The sequence below is a fragment of the Vanessa tameamea genome, chromosome 14, assembly GCF_037043105.1.
Source record: "Vanessa tameamea isolate UH-Manoa-2023 chromosome 14, ilVanTame1 primary haplotype, whole genome shotgun sequence".
NCBI classification, from domain to species: domain Eukaryota; kingdom Metazoa; phylum Arthropoda; class Insecta; order Lepidoptera; family Nymphalidae; genus Vanessa; species Vanessa tameamea.
The window spans coordinates 5,658,682-5,681,792 of NC_087322.1; the positions used below are offsets into that span (position 1 = coordinate 5,658,682).

Sequence of the window (23,111 nt, forward strand, 5' to 3'; positions counted from 1 at the left end):
GCGCAACCTGAAGCCGGAGCGCGTGTCGGCGGCCAGCACGACGCAGGCGTACTGACCCGCGCGCGGCCTCTAGTACAGCCGCGCGCGCCCCGCGCCGCCGGCCCGCCGCGCGTGCCGTGCGCACCGGACGTTCAGTGCGGGCCGGACGGGCAGTGCGCGCCGGGCCTTCGGTGCGAGCCGGACGTGCAGTGCGAGCCGGCCGTTCAGTGCTAGCCGGACGTTCAGTGCGAGCCAAATTGCAGTATTGTAAATGTGTGTATTTTTAAAACGAAGGTTAGGCTTAAGATTTCTGTTATCGAGATTCCTATTGATGCCTTATTCGATCTGAATTCTGAACTCGAACGTACCAGACGATTGTGAGATATGTCTTTAGATGTTATATATTATACGGATCGGACGACCGAAGTTTTATATGTGAGAGATGTATTGTACACACATAAGCGTTCTGCCAATTTGGTATTGTAAGTATTGTTGTTTGGTCAAAATATATTTAGTTAAAATTGTTATATTGCAGCTGAATGTTTTTAATTTTACGGTTCTTCCATTATTTTATAAAAAGGAAACGATTGATTTGAAATGACGAATCGAGACACCGAGCGGAGGTATAGATCTTCGCCTTACCGGATATGAGGGCCCATATTGAATTATAAGAAAACATTTATAAACCTAGCTAATTATATTATTACATATTTTCGGACATTAACTGTATTTAATGTATATCAAACTTTATTTTTTTACCAATTCCTTGTGTATTTCTGCTTTAATTACTTTCCCCTTCGGATAATGTAATTTCATGTTAATAAGATTATTGATTATAGCAGAAATATACAAAATAAGGTTAATAATATTGTACCATAATGTTATTTGCTATTGTTAGTAGTGAAGGATCTTGACGATTGCGAGCGACGGTTCAACGTTATATAGGTCCTTAACTTTGTTTTTTATCAATTGGTTTTTATAGTGTAAATAACTGAAAACGTATATATTTTAATAACAAATAAGTACATAATAGTCCAATAGTAGATGATTGTTCGTCCACATTTTATTCCACACGAAAAATATTGCCGTCTGATGTTATTGTTGTCCAAATGAATTTCGCTTATAAAGTTGCCATCGTTGACCCTCGATATCATTTCGTTTTTAAATCGCCTTTAAAAGGATGGATCGATTGTGAATCACTGCAATTTTAATGTCAATTTAAAGGACTTTTGACCTTTAAAAATTCTAAAATAAAAACACTGTCGATTATATTTTTGACGCGATTACGTCCCTCTTGCTTCTAAACAATCCATCCATTTTTTAATGTTGGACGTTCATTTTGTACGCGTCTTGCCCAGCTTGCATGTTGTATATAGTAACATATAGAAAGATATATCATGTTCTTGTTAAATTTTACTATGGGTAGTGTAATATTTTCAGTTTTTTTTTCGTCTTTATTAATAATATAATTACACATATTATTATTATATTAATATTTGTTCAATTGTTTTGACTCGGTCGTGTCATTGACGTCGATAAAGATCTTGGAAATATCTCAATGGCTTTAAATAAATCACTCATTGATGTCACAAAGTAAACTCAAACGAGATCGACGATTAGTATTAAAGGACAAGCGGAAGTGACACGACCGAGATTGAATACGTAAATGTGGTCATAGTTTTTGCCAAAATTATAAATACATTTTATATTTAATTAGTTTTTAATTGCTAAAAAAAACGTCTCGAGTTAGCAACAACCGGCCAGTGTTGAACATCCACTAGAAATAAGGAAATATTCTGGTCCTCTTCAGAATAACCCTCCAAATCACAATAAAAAAAAATGTAGTTATTTTAGTCTGCATTGGGTTCTTTGACATTTGGAGCATTTTACCTCAATATTATGATTTAAATTCTTTGACTTCGTTAAAAAAAAAACAATTAGCATTATATAGCAAATTTTAGTCTTAACAATAAGTTCAAACAAACATAAAACTATTAATTTATTTTTGTTTTCGAGTTAAAGCTCCGTCGTAAGCCCAGTGTAAGAAAAGCCGTCTTTCGTATTTTGTCCTAAAACTAACGTCCATATTTTTGAAAATGATTTAGCGTTAAGTAATTCTGATTTAATCAATGAAAGATAACTAGTTTTTTGTGAGTCCACTATAATCCAACTCGTCATCCATTTGCTGCAAATTCATCATATTAAAACGTTTATTATGGAACCGTAAAGACCGATGACATCATCATTATTTAAACTTCCCAATTGTCCAAGTAAATCTTTAAGAGAAAACATTAGTAATAAAATTAAATTAATATTGTTTATGAATTGACTACATTTTCAACTAAATTGTCTCAATGCAGTTTCATATCAATATTACCTTAATTTTTTAGCGTCGAATTGTTTCCAGATAATGTTTATAAATACTTATTTGTTATGAATTCGTATTTAATATATATTTTCTAATATATAATACTAGCGTAATAAATTGATGTAGGTTTACGAAACCATGTTAATTGATGATGTTGTTTCAGTTCATTTTTGTCAATTAATATATAAAACGGCGTTGCTCTTTCATTATGTTTTTGTCGAAACGAATACAGTCAATTGTTTTGTACGTAACGACACCGTGTCTACTCGGCGTCGGGTAATCGGTCAATTCGTATGCAAGTGCCCTTTGTTTGCTCACGCGGTTAATTTATCACTTTACTCATTAAAATGCTCAATATTATGGTCATGATATTAGATAATTAAAATTCGCTTCTGAATCTTTATTTTTACTTTTCACTATTTATTGTTTTTAATTACTCTATATTATTTTCACTCAAAATTTTTTTTCTATGTGTCAGTGAATTTATCATGCCATTTATTGGTTTTGACGTGTCAAAGAACAACGTGAAACTACTTGCCCGTCATGTTTTGACGTTTTGAACATGCACGAACATCACAAATAGGAAAATCAAAACAATTCACTTGTGAACGACCATCTTTTATTTAAATTTGATTTACGGCTCTGGATGCAAGTCCTTTAATGCCTTAAAGTTAACAATATGTATCATTTTTTAAACAAAACCGTTAAAAAGTTATCGTTACCAGTAGTTTAAGCAACGATTGTTTTATTATAATATATAAATACTGTAAAATACTTGTAATCATTTGTTCCCTCGAGAGTTGGTAATATACTTGTGTTTAAAACGAAACTGTTATGATTAAAGTGGACATTGTGAATATGCATTCCATTCATCTCGAGTTTTTGTTTAGCACTGTTCATTGATGCACTTACTTATTGATTTACTAAATAATTACTACTCATTCATAAACAATAGTGTCGATAGATTATTATATATTCTAAATAGATGTATAAGAATACAGACTTATGGCGTTTGCCGTGTGATGATATATAAGAGTGCATCAATTATATAATGCTACGTTCATATTCAGCACACAGCACCGGGGAGTGTGCAACGCGAGAATGTAAACACTCATCTTCGACGCTTCAACGAAAGTTCATTAGGAAGCTAACGCGGTTATGGGCTGAACGTGAACGTGGTATTACGTACAATGTGCAGACCACTATAAAGAGTAAATAAATTTTATATAGAAAGATGATATATCCCTTTCTCATTTAAACGATATCTAAAATACTGTCACAAAGGGAGTTATAAAAATGTCAAACGTTGCTCGATTGTTACCGAATAAGTTATTAGAAGGTTGGACAGAAATATTTGTATTTTGTCATGTTTATACGAATGATAATATCTCAATGAAATATCATAGCCCATTGTACAGAGTAGGCGATATATAGAGTCTAGTAACGTCAAACTTTTCTTAAATCCTAGTTAGTGATATATTTGTAATACTAATTCCCAAATGTATATTGATATATGACACGTGACGAACGCGTCACGATATTTGTTTCGCGTTATAACATTTGCCTTAAATTCGTTTTAATTAAGTAGGTCGCGAGTCAATCAGGTTGTGTTAACCCCATTAGTAATCATAACAATGAATTTTTGGCCTATTTAATTCATATATTTATTATATATATGTAATCTATTGTAATCGGTTGCGCGTTTATCACGTGTCAAATATAACAAGTTATACTTAACATAGCTGATATTATAGCGGCTTAAGGCGGGCGTTACGTGAAGATCCTTACCTTACATATTTTTTTAGATGTAGATGTTTGAGTTTGCGTATTCTGATCAAACGTTATTGTAAATTTGCTGTACATTAAAGAAAAAAAAATGGCCGCGGTCGCGCTTAGGGCCCGACGGCGATCTCGCAAGACTGTCGATTTACCGAACAACTTAAATACTATGTATTATGTCAATGTAAATAAAGTACGAATTAGACATTAGACGCGTTAAGGAATGTAATCGTAGTGTTTTTATTTTTATGAATCGCGAATTGTATAGGACGGGAAAGTAAATGAATATATATATAGGCGAAGTGTTAGTGTGTCGGTACGGGCCAAAGGCTCGGCGGCGGCCGAAACGATGCTGCGATATTCCTTGTGCCCCTCGAAATATCAGTGCATTATATATGAGTCAAGATGTATAGACGATGCGGTAGTGTTATTGTGTATAGAAGTGTTTATACAAGCTCGAGTCAGGCGGAGGAGAAACCGATTCTTGCCAGCCGGTTCGAGCGAACGACGACTAGCTATGAATCCTGACATCGGCTCACGTTAATTAGCTTTTAAATATTTCATCAAAATATAAAATACACAAAAAAAAAATGGATATAAATTTCTCGACCAAGTGCTGGTTGTTTTTAAATTATTAAAATGTAAAAAAAATTAGATTATAAACAAAGTATAGGTACAATTTATGAATTATACTTTTCTTTTCGGCATTTCGTGTAACAGTGGAAGGGACTTAGCTTTTTTGCTACTCAGAAATCGACTATATTATTATATACAGTTGTTTTAAGTTAGAGCATTCATCGAAGCACTCGTTGAAGCAACCTTTGTGTTGAATGTTCCTTTTGTGATTTCTTTTGCTCACGTTCTCTTCCATTGCTTATATTTTTGTTTCGCCAACTGTCTAATTGTATAATATGATTTTGTTAAGGCAGGGTAATGCAGAAATGAGAAGAGGTACTTTTTTATTTTAAAAATAGAATGAGAATTTGTTTGAATGTTTCAATTGAGTTGATTTAATCCATTCAATGGAATATGTATTGTTATGAAAGGAGCAAGAGTTTGTTGTTTTTTTTTTTTTTTTAATTAAGTCATTATCGATTTCGAAGATTAATGAGGCAGCGATTAGTTAATTACAATTGTCAAGTTACCACACAAACAATAGTCAGGTGTAAGCTCTCTTTGGCGTTGTCTTTCGAATTCCCTACGACTTAAAGCCCAGAGCCGATATAGTCCATGTGGAAGATCAGACTCAATTTTACATCACACAGTACATGAGCTGAAGAGAGATTGTGAAGAGTATTGTTATAAAAGGTACCTATTCAAAATCTGGATAAACAGACTAACTTGTCCTAGTTCGGATAGTGTTGCTGCAATATGCATTTATGCCATCTTCGTTTGAATTATGGGATCAGTGCCAAAACTTTCTCCTTCTTGTTTAGCTCAAAAATATGCAATTGTTAGCATGCTTGATGTAACAGCTGAGTTAATTGTTTAGTTAGTCTGCCATTTTGTGAATATTTTGTTTTGATAGTAATATGTAAATCTTTTATAATATATTTGTTTACAATAAATAAATGACAACATTATAAATAAATGAAATTGTATTTTCCATTTAAACTGAAGAAAAAAATATAAAAAGAATAATATGCAATGATATTGGATGTTTTATTTTTATACCTTTAATATTTATTAAGATAGGTTTTATTTTTATTTTTGGGCTTTATTTAAAGGGGTTTTGATTAATTTGAGTAAACGATTATAAAATAGTTAGTCATAAGCGAGTTATCGGAAAAATGGATATAAGAGACTTTGGGAGATATAAATCGTGATCTTGGTAGAAAATCGTTCTAAAGATTGCTCTCGATTCTTTTTCCAGTTCTATTTAAGATACTTTAAAACTAACAATTTTGAAAAACTATTCAATCGTCTGTATTTCAAGATAAACAGATTTTTTTCTATTATTAATATTTTAATTTATTTTTGTCATAACTCTCACTCCCACGTCAAATCTGTAGTTAAAAATACAAAAACATTTTATACTTTTAAATTTATTAATTTACGATATTTGCCGTATCTCGAAACTAATGCACGAAAGGACGTTTTATTTTGCTTAACTAGACAAAATTCGAGACATAGTTTTACTGTAATAAAAAAAAAATCTCATATTCGTAAAAATCCTTAAAATGTAAACACATATTTCCAAAAAAACCTGATCATTTTCTATCAATAATAGTAGTTTAAATAAATTATAAGTAAAAATACTTTTTTAAAAAAAGCTTTTATTTAAATGCTCTAAAAAGAAGAAAATAAAATTTTCCTTTAAAATTTTAACTATTAATTTATAACCTCATTATACACAATTTCTTTAATCATAAAAGCTTTTTTAGTTATGACTGTCTAGGTTTCTGAGTCTATTCATCTCATTCAACGCGTCATTGTTGCAAGGTCGTTTGCCGGTTAATTTCGAACAGTCTAAATCTTCAATAACAAGACCTTCTAATGATTTTACCCTACTTAAGGCCACGTATGCTTGACCAGAAGTAAAGAGCTTCTTGCCTATATAAACAACGGCGTGATCGACAGTACTACCCTGCATTTTGTGTACTGTGCCCAGCATAATATAAGTGGCAGCATTATTCGTTCCACGGTTCCGTGACTATATTTTGCTGGAAATTGCACAGACTTGGGCTGAATGAGGTGAACACCGTCTTTACCGAAATTATACGGATGGATGGTATATTCGATTAAGAGTGACGTCAGAATATTTTTCAATTTATTTTTGACAACCTCTTTCATTTCACACCCTTATTACATAAGTACATAAAAAATAACTAGTCTGCCATCTCGAATGTTCCAACATATTGGAATTAGAATGACGTCACATTATTTTTCGATTTACTCTCAACAAGCCCTATCATTTGATACCTATAGTGTAGAAGTGCATAAAAAATAACTATTCTGCCATATCGAATGTTCCACCATATTGGACTTATAATGACGTCACATTATTTTTCGATTTACTCTCAACAAGCCCTATCATTTGATACCTATATTGTAGAAGTGCATAAAAAATAACTATTCTGCCATCTCGAATGTTCCACCATATTGGACTTATAATGACGTCAAGCAGCTTATCGTGTATTGTCATCCAAACTTAAAAACTTAAACGTGTATACAAAATTTCAGCCAAATCGGTTAAAGATATCTGCTTCAAAATTGCATTTACATACATTGCAAGTTAAATGAAAGCTTTTAATATATACTTTAAAGCTATAAGTTTAATAAAGTTCTGAATATCATTTATAAAATTAAATTCAAATGAATAATCGATATAATTAATTAAATAATCAATATCAAGTTTTCCAATAAAATATAATAAAAATAAGGCCTTTTCATTAGTTAAAAATCTACCCAATGCTTATATTATAAAACAAAAGGAAAAGGAGGCGTTCGGAACATAATAGTAAAAAAACAACTCATAATATTGTTTTTTCAAGGAGGTTCATTGAGGCTTTCGCAACAGTAATTTTGAATCTTGTTACAGTGTTGAATTAAATGTAAAGCTACCACAGGTTTGGAAAGTACATTTTGTATGTATATTTCTGATTCTGTATGAGCGCAGAAACAAAAACGAATGCAAATTCCCGGTAGTATGTGAAATAATTAACAATTTCTTAACACCTCAATAATTAACACCTATTAACGTGTCAGTTTGCACCACCGGGAACTCATATTCGATTTTGATTTTGTATTCACTTTAGTTAATAATAATAATAAATTTATTTGCCAATAACAGTAGTACAGAAGATTCATGACACATACAGAGTACTTAGTAAAAATATTTAGTTGAACATTTCGTTAGGCTCTATCAGCCTTTTATTTTTCTTTTAATCTATAATCATACAATAATAGGGTACAATACAGTATAAGTGTCTCTAAAATATTACCTATATTATTTTAGCATAGTGGTTATAAAATATATTTATTTATATAAAAGGGTGTTTACCAATTTTTACATAATTTATTGTGATTTTGACATTTATATCCAAAGAGCATTAAGCCACTGTGCTACTTTTTGCTATATCTGTATCGCGCTTTGACATTTGTTACTGACATTTCAATTTTTAATTAAATTTCGTGTTCCTAAGACCCAAAGTCAAAATGGTGTACACACTGTTAAATTAGGGAAATCATTTGAGGTTTAACTTATTGTTCAATTTCTCTTGATTATTGCAAACATGATTAATTTTAAAGACACCAAAAATAAATCTGCTCTAAGTACAAGATGGGCGCAAATGTCGAAACAAGAACAAATCATCGAAAAAAAGAAAATGGAAATTCAAGCCAAGCTACATGCCCAAAAGCAAGCTGCTGCTTTAGCGGCTCAGGCGAAACTATCTAAGTATTAAATGTTTCTATTATTTTACTCTTTAATGCTCCTCAAAGGCTTTTAATTTTCCAAATTGAGTAATTCTAAAATAAAGTCTTGCATGTATTGTATATATTAATATCACTTATATATACTTGTTTTATCTTTTTTACTTATTATTTAAATATTTACAGTGGATAAACAGTTACTTTTGAAATGAGTAATGGGTGTTATATAGTTTTTCAACTAACATTAAAATAAGGAAGTTTTCTATGAAGAGTCTATATTTCTCATTTTTGACATTTTAATCTTCGAGGATTGTTTATAATGGCAAACAATAAAAGTCTTAATCAATAATTAATATAAACTAATATAACATTGATGTTCTTTCTATTTTTCAAATAATTGTTCTTTAAATTGTATATATTTATATTTGAAACAACGAAGAATTCACTTCAGTGCCAAGGTGTGATTTTATGTAAATCATTCGTTTTATAATACACACACAAACATTTTGTAACAGGTTTTTGACATTTAAAATAGAACATCCTTTAACAATTTTTGAGATCCTGTTGTAAAAGTTGTGAAAGTAAACATTGCCCCAAAAATAACTATTAATCCTGTGTAGTCAGGTGTCAGTCGTTTATATTACCCAATCAGTTCATTTTGATTTCAAACCATTTGAGGCAAGAAAACAAATTAACTGAATATCTATATAGTACTAGGAATCCAAATAAAGCAGTTATTATACTACTAATACTAGGTGTTACCTGTCTACTTTGCTGAGTATTCAATAAAAGAAAAGGTCAAAGGATCCACAGAATTTAAAAAAATAATAGCCTATCTATGGACAATTCCACATCCGTCATAGTTGATGTAATTGAAGCCCAAAGAAAAGAAAAAACATTATAACAATAATATAGTAGTTATTCTTTGGGTGTTGTAGTTAGATTAATAAAATGAGAGTAAATTTGTTATTCTTAGTCTTTATTAATATACATAGAATTAAAAGAATTTTTGAGATGTGTTGCATTGTAAGCATTTAAATAATTGTAATTAGTTGCTATAAATTTATTTTGATCTTACTTATTCAAAATTATTATAAGTAAGTTTTAGGACTACATATACGCATCAGATCTTTTTTTTTGTCATAAAAATATTCATTTACATGACAACATTAATAAATACAGTTTTTATATCTTTTTTTTTGCATTTCATTTTCAGTCCCCCTGTGACAGATGAGAAAGGATCACCAAATATTTTCTCAAATGATGGTAGTTTCATGAGCCAATATAAAGCTCTCCTTGAAAAACAAAGTAAAGAAAAGCAAGAAAAAGAAGCAAAAGAAAAAAAGGAGATTGAAGAAAGTCAAAAGAATAGTAATGAAAATAAAGATACATCAGAAACAAATCCTATACAAGAAGAAAGTGATGCAATTGATGGTTTTGATCAACACAATCATAATATGAATGAAAGAAGGCCAGATAGAGGAAATAGGTAGATCTCTATACACTATAATATTGTATTATAACCATTTAATACCTAATCATTGATATTTTATATTCAGGGACCGGCACAGGCGATGGAATGACAGAGGTCGTACACGAGCCCACAGCCCCATGACTCCAGTTATAGAAGATAGAAAGAAAGTGACTGATACTATAAATATCCCACCTTTAATGCAACTTAGTGTGCAACCTCCTGAAGATCAATCTCCACCACCTAATTCTCATAACAATCGTTGGGATTCTCGTGATGGTCCTTCTCCTAATGAGGAATTTGACATAGAAAGTCAGCAAGACAGTTCTCTTGATCAATGTCCAGATTCACTTCCAATGGGATCAGGCCCAATGGTGTCTGGCCCAGGGCCAATGGGACCAGGGCCAATGGGCTTCGGACCAATGGGTCCTGGACCATTAATGCCGAACTCTATAGGTTCAGGTCCCATGGTTGGCGGTCCGATGGGACCCGGTGCAATGGGCCCAAGATCAATGGGGCCCGGTCCTATGGGTCCTGGACCGATGGTCACTGGCCCGATGGGACCAGGGCCAATGGGACCTGGACCAATGGGCCCTGGACCCATGAGACCAGGGCCTATGGGTCCCGGACCGATGGGACACGGACCAATGGGTTCTGGACCAATGGGACCCGGGCCAATGGGTCCCGGACCAATGGGGCCAGGTCCAATGAATCCCAGAAATATGGGTCCTGGCCCCAATATGCCTTCAGGTCCAAATATGGGTCAAGGATCTAATTCAGGACCTAATGGGGGTCCTATGATGGGACCTAGGGGACCTAATATGCCACCAATTCCCCCATTCATCGGTGGTCCTCCGAATTTTCCAATGCCTCCGAATTTCATGGGTCCTAATGGACCAGGAGGTCCTTGTGGTCCTGGTCCGATGCCACCAAACATGTGCCGTCCTAATATGCGAGCACCTGGACCAAATGGTCCAATGCCACCATTTTTTCCTTTTCCTAATTCTCAAATGGCTGGTCCTAATGGCCCACCCAACTCAATGAATTCTCCTTTCGGGCCTAATGGTCCCAACTTTGGCCCACAACCTCCGTTTGGACCTAATGGCCCAAATTTTGGACCAAATAATAATGGGCCTCCGATAGGGCCTCCTAATATGCATTTTATGCAACAAAATTCTTTACCCCCTAATTCTATGACCGAATCAAAACCTTTGGATAATATACCTCCGCCTGAACCTATGAAACTTCAGAACATTCCACCACCACTATCAATGCCCCTCAGTCATATTCCTAAACCAAATGATGTGGAACCAGGACACATACCGGCACCACCGCATTCTATGCAAGGTAAACACTTATAAAAGTATACATATAACTTTTTCTACCTTCGTACTATTTAAAAAATTTTGGTGACAAAAATAGTACAAAGGTGTTCTCTAGACCTCTCAGAACTGCCAAAACATCAAGTTCTATGACTGCGATTACTTTATTTTTCGACTCAATAATGCATTGCGTATAAGTGTAATGATTGCTGTCACAGAGCTTGGACGCAGGAGATCAGCTAGCGTGTACTTCATAGTACAATAATTTTAATGTGAACTGAGCTAATCTGGTTGCTCAAGCAAACCAGTTCTTTGGAGCGGCCGTAAGACAAAATGTTGACTCGTGGTGTGCAGTTCTCTCTGCAGATTCGTTCCCGCCGTCAGTTCAGCGAGCCGCCGCCGAGGTCGCAACCAACGGCGACCACTGGGAAAATGTCCTGAAAGCAATACACTCACAAGACCAAAATATGTGGTAATGCCACTGTAGCCAGTTTTGATTCCGACAGGAGGATACGTGCTGTATTCATTTTTATATTACATACTGAACATATATTACAATAATTTAGTCTGGAGCAGCGTTGCCGTACTATATGATACCTCTTACTTCCTTAATTACATCGGTGTAGACGCAACACTGTTTCATGAGTATATTTTCAGGTTGTTTAACCTAACAAAACATTTATAACGCTTCTCTATTGACGTTAGATTTATATGAATTATATTTCCAGGTTTCTGCATAATACGAACTCGAATGAGTATAAGGCGTATAGGGATCTCGTGATAAAGATACGGTGCGAAGGCCAGGGTGATAGAAAACCTGAGATCAAGCCCGAAGACAAATACGAGCCTGAATTCTCCTTAGAAGACGACGATAGCAGCGACATCAAATATATAAAGGAGGAAATGAAAGACAAGTATGCTAACGGTCAATTTTGGTAATAATATTCAATAAACACTTGTTGTTTTTTACAGGCTATGATATGTTTGGTAGGAGAATGGCACATTGATTTATGTGTTTCTGTTATTAGTAATTTATCATGTAAAAGGAGACAAATCATTGTGTAACCATATAGCTACATCACAAAGTTAATTGGATTTAGCATAGCCTTATAAAAGACTTAGATCACTAGCTGAATAATATATATATTATTTTAATAAAAATGTATCTTCTTATCTCACTTAAATTCTCTTCTTTTACTTTCAGTTATGATGTCTATTCAAATCAATATTCGAGTAATGTTAAACGGGAACAGACCAGCTCTCAGAGCGACGATGATTCTGACCCTAGAAAGGAGCGTCGTAAGAGGAAGAAGTCACGTTGGGGAGATGACCCGCCAGTAGATATAAAACCACCGGGCGTGGCAACACCATTACCAAATTCCCTTCCAGGTAACGTAAATTTTTGATCTAATTTGACATGTAGGTAAAAGTACTTTATATGAATAATGTTAATAGTAGAAGTGTTTGATTTGAAAAATGCAAATGTATAAACATTAGATTGTCTTAGTGATCATTTTCAATAATAATCAATTGGAATATATATTTACTTGTTAAGTAATCCTGGAAAAACATATTGTTATGGACATTTTATTGTTAATGTATCCTTGTTACACATATAATTATCCCTTTACCATGTTCTGAAGAAGCTGTTTGAGAGATTATGTTAAAAGTTAACTTTTCTGTTATATCTATTTTTATGTTTCTTCTCTTTTCACTACTTTTTTAATGATGTGAATGATGATGAATGATTTCATAACTAAACTTTTCATACAACTTATATATTAATATTATTATAATACTTACATTACAGGTGCAAAATTATCAAAGATAGATGAGGAAGGCTTAAAGCTTACAAATGTCAATCGTAATAATCAAGCGTTAATGCAATATGCAATGACTAACTATGGTACTACTAACCTAAGTGTGGAGGATTGGAAAAAATGTGAAGATAATTTCAAACTCAATTTACTGTACCAGGTATTAAGGGTGCAAAGTATTTGACATTTTTATTGATTAATTAGCATAGCTTGTATATCTTATTTCTAATTAAAAATTGTTTTGTTATTGGGATTATTAGTTAATTTATTGTTTATGATTGTTTTTAGTAAAATGTTAATCTACAAAAGAAATAAAATTTACTATTTTTTATTAATTTAAGTGAGAATTGTACATACAAAAAACAAACACTTCCACAACTGGCCAAAGATGCTTGAAGAGGTTTTAAAAATATATGTTGATCAAAATATTAATATTATATTCTTTCTATTTTTAAGGATATGTTAAAAAAAAGGCAAGAAGTAGAGCGTTTGGCGGCCGCTGGCAAACACAAATACGAGTATGACAGTGATGAAGATACCTCAGAGGGAACATGGGAGCACAGGTATGTTTGAACTAAATAATAATAGTATAAGGTATGATTTTTATTTATATGTAAGTCTGGGATGTCATGGAAATTTTTGATCTGGATGATATTGACCTTGAAAGTTTTTAGGTAAAAAGTATTAATATTGACAGATATATCAGTACATAGAAATAGAACACATATGAAACACCTTTACAATGTATACATGATAGTTTTATCGACACACGAAATTTATGATTACAGTACCTTACAGTAGTAAGGTATAAACCTGTGCCAATAAAAAAACATTTATAAATCTTGGAGAGACCTTATGTTAGTATAGTCAGCAAAAAAAAACCTTTTAATTAATTTCAATGAACTCTCAACCCAATTTATATGAGAAATTTATAATTTTTTTGATTCTTTTAATTGAATACACTATGTAGCAGATACTACTGAAAATAGGTTGTCAAAGATTGATTGAATATAAATTTGCATTCAGTCAGCATACATGATGTACTTAAGAGAAAGAGACAAGTAATAATATTAAGTTATTTATTTAGCACAAAACTAATTACAGTAAGTAAAAGCATAATACATATTATACAAAAATAAATCTAGAATAAGTTATATCACTCCATGTTCACAGACTGTGAACACGGAGTGCTATAACCTTACTGGTGCTATTCAATAAAAAATAGACAAAGATTACGATAGTAACTCTATGTGAGTACAATAAAAAAAAAACTATGAACATAGTTAATATTTAACTATTTAGTAAAGAAGTGCTGCAAAATGTTATTTAAATCAGTACAATTTTGATTTGGAAATGTTCAGTAATATTCCGTATATTAGCAACCATAAAGTTTTGAATATATTATGAAGTGTTACATAAATAAATTCGAAGTGTAAAAAAATTAGGCAATAGTCAGACAAATTAGAAGGTTTTAATTAATTTAGATGGTATATTTAATTAATTATATAAAAAAAAAATTTATATACTTGTTTAAGAAATATCACAGGATAGAGCATATAGATAAATAGACACAATTGAAGGACGAAAACGTATTGCCGTACACCCGAAACAAATATCGGCCTGATAGGCTAGTACGGTATAAGGTAGTTGTCAAATGTTTTTAGTTTACGAACTCAGTTTAAATTTAGATTTCTCACATACGTTATATATTATGAATGTATGTATACATTCTGCATACATATCCAAACAAAAATTTAATCTATTACAACATAAATGTATGAATATGTTTTAGATTGCGTGCCAAAGAAATGAATGCCACAGAGAGGTGGGCAACTGAACTTACAAAGCAAGCTGCAGGTAAACATCATATTGGTGACTTTCTTCCACCCGAAGAACTAAAAAAGTAAGTTTATTAATACAAAAGTTTATTTTTATTTTAGGTATTCAAAACCAAAATGCATCAAATTAATTAGTCAATAAAATAAATAACTTTATTTCCATAAGAATTATTAACATTAAGTCCTTAACTATCCACAAAGAAGAGTTAAAAATAGTTAGTTTACAAATAATCACTGTATAAAAACATATTGTAGATGTATGATTTATTTATCTGTATCGTATTAAAATTAGTTTATGTTAACATTATTGAATTATCCTGAAATACTTTTTACAGATTCATGGAAAAATATTCAGCAGTTAAAAGTGGCAAAGAGCCAGACTTGAGTGATTACAAGGAATACAAACTTAAGGAAGATAATGTTGGTGAGAAACACTGTCTTTTATTACAATATTTATTAATAATGTTATAAGTAAATGCTAATCAACACTTCTTAATAATATTGTGAAGAATATGTTTCGGAAATAATGTCTGCATAGACTGAAAAATATTAATATCTCATTAAATGTTGTTAAAACCTATAAACTGCATCAATAAATGTAAAATATTTTTATAAATATTTTATATTTGCGGCGTGTTAAGTTAATAATTGCGTAAGAATAATATTTATAATTGCTGTTAGAACTATTTCTTGTGAAAGTTAATTTTAATTAGATTGTTTTTTTGTTTGTTTACTAATTTGATCCTTATGAGTAGATTGTCGTAATTGTATTAAAAAATAACATGGTAATATTATATATTATAATAATAATATATAATCATCATATAGTTACAAACATATACTACATTGCAATGGCAGGAATTATAAATATAGATAAAGCTTAGATGTACATTTATCATGCGATTTGATAATAGCATTATATACAAAAAAATGGTCGAGAAATGCAAATGAACCGAGAAGACTGATTTTTGGTTATGTTGGAGGGAGGGGCTTAGAAAAGCTTAACTTAAAATTGTCGACCTCGATGTCCTGTGCGTTCGCCACCATTTTGAAAAAGGGGTTGAATTTAGTTTTTTTAGCCCTGATTAGCCTTCTCGGTTCGTTTGTATTACCAAATGTATATAACTGTTTTGTTCTTGATTAATATATATTTATTTATGATGCATCACTATTTCACTTAACTACTTATAGTCACTTAAATTTTAGCTGACTTTGCGAATGAATTTTTTTTTCACGAGTTAGTAATGAATACCACATAATTATTATTTAGGTTTCAAAATGCTGCAGAAACTTGGTTGGAATGAGGGTCAAGGTCTCGGTGCTGAAGGGACTGGTATTGTTGATCCTATAAATAAGTGAGTAAAGTTGACTATTAAAATTCAATAAATGTAAGAATCAAGTAGTCGCAGTGTTTTTTTGTAATGAGGTTCACATGCGCCTTTTGGAAAATTAAATTTTATTCAAAAGCAATTTATTTTTTGTTGTACATATGTAGTTTAGTTTATTGTGAATAGAGGAATAAGAGTTTCTTGGAATGGTCTGACTCTTTCAATGTCTCTCTAGGCTTCGGCAGATTTATAATCAGATAAGTTGATTGACTTATTGATGATCTCAGTATATATACATTCTAAATGTTTGAGAAGATGTGATGAAAATTTGTAAATATATTTAACATAAAAATTTGCAGAAGTAATTAGAACATTTAGAATAATTATTCATTGTGTATATATGCAATCATTTTACCAACTTCCCTGTCCGAACAGCAGACATAATACTTGAACAATATCATTGAGTCATAATTGTATGAATCATTCGACGGGAAAGTCTTTATAATTTAATAAATAAAACCATAATATAATATTTAATTAATCATTTCATTTCATCATCAATCATTTTGAATATATTAGTTTACCTTCAGTTAATATAGGGAAATTACATCTCAGGTCTGTACTGTAAGTTTCGCAGGTTAGAAAGAGATAGAATAATTATTAAAATTTTATATTGTCTCATAAATCTCAGAAAGCTTATGAATATATTTTTTTTTCCATTTAGGGCTAACCAGCCTGTAGCTAACTTAGGATTAGGCGCATCGACATCTGACGTGGTGTGTCCCGAAGACGATGAGTTTGATGCGTACAGGAAGCGAATGATGCTCGCGTACCGCTTTAGGCCTAATCCTTTGGTAACTAAACTTTATTTAATATTTAATTAAGTTTCGTTTAGTTCTGGTGTAGAATAGAGACATCCGCTATCGTCGGATTATTGTCTGTACTTTTTCTTGCAGTGCGATAACATATTGGACTTCTATTTGAGTAGTACGAGAGCAAACGATAAGGATGATTGCATGATATGATAAATAACGTTATTATTTGTAAATTGAGTTGTTTAAAGTTCACTTTTCCGTGGCCGAGATCAAACCGATTCGTATAAGGAGTTTGTCGGTAGTTATTCCACCGTGATTCAATAGATCATAAGTCAATGTATGTTCCTCAATAGCTTTGCCGATTTTGATAAAAAATTTAATAATATAATGTTTAATCAGTCATGGCTGGTGGTTATGATGACTGTATTTTCATGTGCTTAATTTGATTCGTAATTAATCTCGTTTTCGGCGGCCAAGGAAAATATCGTAAGGAATCTTGCAAGTGTTGGATATAAATATACCAAAAGTGCCGCTAACTCGCATTAGAGCAGCGTCGTGCAAAGCGCTTCGAGTCTTGTCTTCAAAAGGACGGCCTTAGCCCAATAGCCTGTTACTTTAATTTTTATTTCTAGAGCGCGGGGTAATTTTGGTTTGAAAAATAAATCCCTGAAAGTGAAATAAGCGTATAAAATTGGGGGATACTAAATATTAGTTATCTTTGCCATTTGTGAATTTATTTAATTGAACAGATTACGTATTCATGATGCATCATCCCATGCACATTGCTAGAAAAAATCCACCACTAAAGATGAAAAGCTGTTTTCCTAAGATATGTTGATTTACTTGAGCAGCCCATTCAGTAGGGAATAGTTATATTTAATATATTATTATAATATTAAATTATTATTCATAGAAACCAATTTATCTCAAACAAATACCTACAAGTATTTGATTAATAATAATAATAACTTTAAAATAATTTTTAAAATGGTATTAACATATCTTACATATCGTAGAATCTAATTTCGTAGTCGTTGTTAGTTAAGTTTGTATGCATGCATCTTTATACAGTAATATTAATTATTTACCCCTTTAATGATTGAAGAATATTGTGTGTTATTTTCAGAACAATCCACGCCGACCTTATTATTAAGAAAGAAAAAAGCAAGGACTTATATGGGAAATAGAAATAAAAGTACATTTCGAAGTGTTGAATTTATAATTATATAAATGTTTAAACATAGCATATTTAAGATAATACACAATTTTTTGTGTAATTATTTTGATGAAATATAAAATATATTTCTTATCACAATGTATCAAATTATTTTTAGTGTATAGGTATGTTTTTGTGTACAAATGTTTAAGATTTTTCCATATTATTGATAGTTTGGTGAAGGCAGCAAATGAAAGTGGCAGTGTTCAACTGCTAAGATTTAGGGCTTTACCTTTAAATGGGGTGGTTATAAAAATAGCAGCGTCTTCTTCTTTCCAATGTTAAATTATTTACGAGAGAAAGAAGGGAATCTATGTTTTCCTTAATCCCTGCTGAGCGTTTATAGATAAAGCCATAAATTTATATACACTAGAGGTTTCTTCTTTATATAAAGTTTATTTTTGTCAAATACGTAACATTTACACGAGTTTCGACACATTTTAGTAAAATTGTCAAAAAAAATCACAATATTATTTCATATTGTAACATCAATTTGATATCTTAACATACTAGCGACTTAACTTATACCTAGACCTGTTATATACCTGTTATGTTGTTGTGTATTAAATATATACACAAAATATAATAAAAAATAAACCAAAATTTCAAAGGTTACTTTGGAAAATATTCTGTGACTTAATAAATTCTAGCGAATAAAAAAGACTCATTGTTTAAACCTTTTTCCGAATAAGGTTTTCAGCTTGTTTCATTTCGAATTTGAGTTATAATAAATAATAATGTATAATTTGAACCTAAATTAATTCCAATAATCTCCAACTGAAAACTTCATCACAATTAATGACTACAATTGTGTTACTATGTATATATATATATATTTTTTAAATATCTTTCACGTCGAATATTTATTAATGATCTGTCTTCACGTGCCGATTTACTTGTTCGTAAACTTGGTCACAGTGCAGTTTGTATTTTAATGTACGAAAATGATATCTGGAATTTTAGGATTTGTGCAAATTTTCTTAGCTCAATCATACAACATAAGCGTGTCAAATTCGTACAGTCCATGGTAAAAGAAAAAAATATCACAAATTAATAGCTCGTAGCTCGTACGGTTGGCAAAAAAAAAATGTGTTTGTTTTGCAAACCGCTTAAATATACTCCTAATAGCTGTCATGACATTATGACGTCAGAATGATTTATTTATATGCAGTATGAGTTGAGAAGGGACATAATCATTATGCAGCCATTTTAATTGTTTCATGAATACGGGCTATACGAAGAAACTAATAATATATAATTTTCTTCTGTTAAGAAAACCTTGACTGATTTGAAACTCATCGTTTTTGCAAATCGAATTACAATGATGTAAACTATGCTGAAGGGCATTTTTTATTAATGATTATAACAAATGGTTCTAAAACATCATATTGTCATCTCAAATACAACATAAAAAAAAAAAAAACAAAATATAATAAAAATATATATGTCGAAATAGACCACTTTTATTCCTTTTTTGATGTAATAAATGTTTTTATTCTATTAAAATTGTTAGTTATAAGAATGAAGATCCAAATTATTATGTAGTTAGGTAATCTTTAAATTATATTAAGAACTTCCCTTTTGTATTATATACTAAGATTTTATTAACAAGTACAGGTATTGTTTATTTTTAAATAAAAATTAAGAAGTCATAATTTGTTTTATTTATATACGAGCTGTGTTCGATATTTTATGACTTAAAAATCTACCATCAATTTCGAAAGCTCAATATTAAATATAAATATTAAATTTTTATATTTATAAAATATTGAATATAATGAGACAAATTATCTTTGTAAAATAATTATTAGATTTTGTATAAAATCTACGCAATTTCAAGAAGAAATGACGATATCGATTTCTGGAATCGGTCTATTCGCTTCACCGCGTTTAAGTTAAGACAAAACTTAAGAATACAAAATATTTTCAGCATTTTGAGCGTTCGTTTTTTAGATGGATATCACGCCGATTGAATAGCAAGGAACCCAGAATGATGAATAATGATGATGGATGATTTCGTGATTGGCGAATGGCGGTACATTGACTGTAACAACTCAGGCGCTCATTTGCTCGTTTCACGTCTGTATTTCTAAAATAACATTAAATTACCATACATGAAGAAACTTCCATTGTATCGAACAATGATTGATGATTAATTATATCTAACCATAAGCCGCTAATTTCAACCTCGAAGCATATGTAGCGCCGGCGCTAATCTCGTCTAATAATAATCCTGAATTTTGTAATTTGAATTAGTACTTACGAGGACATAGCTTCTGGTGTTATAGTTAAAAAATAATTTACAATAAACCAATATTTCTTCTAATTATAGTATCGTCTAAGTTTTAATTATGTCCTATCTGTAATATCATTCACTCTGACGTGACTTTTATTATATTGATTAAGATTATTTTATTTCAATGTACCACGAAAAAATCCTTTGGTTATTTAGCCGGTTCTTCGTAGTTCTACACATAATTAATGGTAAGTTATCATTTAAAGAGTAAAATGACAATTTAAAAGTGCTTGCATAAAATTTAATTTTTTTTTTCGCTAAATGCTTGAACAAACCGACACTTATTATTTTTACAAGTGGATTATATAGTTAATATATCGCGACAAATGAAATTTATTTTAGAAATAATTGATCAAATAAACATGGTTTTATTTACCTACATCGTTTATAAGTTGCGTTGAAAACGATGTCAGATAATCACCACTACATCTTTCTATACGTGAATATATAAGTATTTCAATGAAACTGCAAGAAATTATGTTGATGGTGTTAATTCGAAGAACCGTAATGCGATAATTTTTCAATCTGATCTTATTGTTGATGACTCAAACTCGACGTGGACGCGCTTACGCCTCAGCGTACGAACTAATTTTAGAAATCAGTGACAACTTATATTCAACTAGTATATATTCCTCCTAGCATCAAATTTTAGTTTCGGAATATATTTTGTAGTGTGTGCTTACACAAGAGTAAATTAATTTCGAGATTGTGAGTTTCTTGGTAAAACGTGTATGAACGGCTAAAAATGTCGAAAACTAATCTTCGCAAAAGTGCTAGTACCTCCTTTCAAGTTTACCATCATGTAAATTCCAGTAGTAGTGACACTTCTACATCATCAAGTTCTTCTGAAAATGCGGATACACCATTAAAAAGGTAAAAACACAAGTATTCGCATCATCATTGGGCTAGAAGGTAGGCAACAAGGATTTTTCAGCAGTTTAATGAAAATAACTAGGAATAACAGATTAAAAAAAAATAAAAAAATAATACGAGATCAAATTATGTTTACAATAAAGTACATACCATTTTTATATTACCTACAGCTTTCGTGGCTTAGGGAATACATTATATAGAGAAATATTATAGTTAAATAATTATTATATTACTCTATTATTATATTTACTATATATCAAGTCAATTTGGATTCCACGATACAGGTTTAGTGTGAAGGCCGCTGTGCACTTTTCAAACTACAATGTTTATGCGCTCATTTGCATTTTAAAGCAAAGTTATTGTTTTGCATATTTTTTTGTAATGCTAGATTATTTTAAATACATGTCAAATGCAATTAGAAACTTTCAATGAGACGTAGCGGTTTCGATAATAGATTGTCAGTTACACGATATCCAGTACCTAATCACAAGGTGGATAAATAAATGAATAGATTATATCTGAATATAATTATACCGATATAGACATTACACCTCAACGGGTTAAGTATGAAAATTAATTCTTATTCAAGATTCAACCGCCTGCTTCGCTCATCTGTAGCGCGACACTGGAGCTTTTTCAGAAAAGAACAGCCAAACCTCAGGAGCCGCGGCCGATCAGTATCAGATGCCGGCTTATGTTCTATCGTTGACAATGGTAAATTTATTACAGTAAATTTTATTTTAATACATTTCAATAAACTATGATTTTAACTAGGCCTATTATTCGACAAATATGATTTAAATGGTAACATTTTACAGATTTGGGCTTCTTGGATATTACAATGGTCGCGCCACGTCGGTCCTTACAAGTTATTGACCACGCAGCGAGGGCTAACATACCTTCATTATCGATAACGTAAGTAGCCACTTAAATCAAAATGTACTAATGTATAGTTACTTAGTTATAACATTGATAATCTTACAATGTTACCACACACTTAATTTTTTAACTCTATGTTATCCCTAATTTTTATGTCGTGTTACGTTAAATACTTCTCGTTTATCCAACTTCCAAATATGTTTTCTGTTTTGTATAAGAAAACACTATTAACGAACACCCTACGATATAACATTAATAATTAAAAACTGCGCGAGCCGCATATATAAATAAATACGAATTTTAAAAAACGGTTTTAAATTTTATTTAGGTAATGTTATATATAAATATTAATCCAATAAGTTGATTTTTCACCTATTGGCAATGTTTTATTGAGTAATTTAAGGTCATTTTGAAAAAGTTTGATAAGTGTACAAAATTTTAAATATTTCTTTATAGAGAACCTAATTACCTAATTATTGAAACAAAATAAGGACTGTGTTCTAAAGTAGTAATTGTTGATTTTATTGGAAAAAGTTACTCATGATTTTTTATCAGAACCAGTCTAAACTGTTTTTTTTATATTGACTCAAATCGATACCGTCGAAGCTACGGTCATAAAAGCTCTACTTAGTATATAAAAAAAACTCCCAATAAATAGTCGTATGGGGGGGGGGGCAGGTGCACTTAAAATACATTTTGCATTTTCAATAAGTTTTAAAATTATCTGTATCGCCACTTAAAATTAAATCAAATCAA

General features: G+C 31.3%; 3 protein-coding genes across 6 annotated transcripts in view; all 3 read left to right on the plus strand.

The window, feature by feature from the left end:
• Su(tpl) (Suppressor of Triplolethal) overlaps positions 1 to 5,777 on the plus strand; it is a 47,650-nt gene extending 41,873 nt beyond the window's left edge. For both annotated transcript variants that reach the window (XM_026637521.2, XM_026637525.2), the window contains one exon: positions 2 to 5,777. In XM_026637521.2, the coding sequence (XP_026493306.2) occupies positions 2 to 55 (54 nt within the window). In that variant the 3' untranslated portion in view covers positions 56 to 5,777. The remainder of the gene's footprint in view (position 1) is intronic.
• Positions 5,778 to 8,239: 2,462 nt separating this feature from the next.
• LOC113398546 (arginine-glutamic acid dipeptide repeats protein-like) lies at positions 8,240 to 18,829 on the plus strand. Its single transcript, XM_026637326.2, has 13 exons — positions 8,240 to 8,525; positions 9,717 to 9,989; positions 10,060 to 11,318; positions 11,648 to 11,765; positions 12,022 to 12,207; positions 12,498 to 12,682; positions 13,104 to 13,270; positions 13,567 to 13,673; positions 14,903 to 15,013; positions 15,284 to 15,372; positions 16,219 to 16,303; positions 17,001 to 17,130; positions 18,218 to 18,829. Exons 1-13 carry the CDS (start codon positions 8,362 to 8,364, stop codon positions 18,242 to 18,244), a joined length of 2,901 nt encoding a protein of 966 aa, XP_026493111.2. The 5' UTR covers positions 8,240 to 8,361; the 3' UTR covers positions 18,245 to 18,829.
• A 2,427-nt stretch (positions 18,830 to 21,256) lies between these two features.
• LOC113398778 (GRAM domain-containing protein 2B-like) overlaps positions 21,257 to 23,111 on the plus strand; it is a 63,342-nt gene continuing 61,487 nt past the window's right edge. The window contains exons 1-3 of one of the 3 annotated variants that reach the window (XM_064216936.1): positions 21,257 to 21,476; positions 22,066 to 22,190; positions 22,295 to 22,391. In XM_064216936.1, coding sequence (XP_064073006.1) covers positions 21,349 to 21,476; positions 22,066 to 22,190; positions 22,295 to 22,391 — 350 coding nt within the window. In that variant the 5' untranslated portion in view covers positions 21,257 to 21,348. The remainder of the gene's footprint in view (positions 21,477 to 22,065; positions 22,191 to 22,294; positions 22,392 to 23,111) is intronic. The other 2 variants (XM_026637667.2, XM_064216938.1) reach the window with 2 other exon arrangements.

Bases quoted from the DNA above. Each gene is read 5' to 3' on its own strand.
- LOC113398546 (XM_026637326.2), top strand. From the start codon at position 8,362: ATGATTAATTTTAAAGACACCAAAAATAAATCTGCTCTAAGTACAAGA. The intron at 15,014-15,283 runs GTAAGTTTATTA...TACTTTTTACAG, and splicing joins CCACCCGAAGAACTAAAAAA to ATTCATGGAAAAATATTCAG. The intron at 15,373-16,218 runs GTGAGAAACACT...ATTATTATTTAG, and splicing joins ACTTAAGGAAGATAATGTTG to GTTTCAAAATGCTGCAGAAA.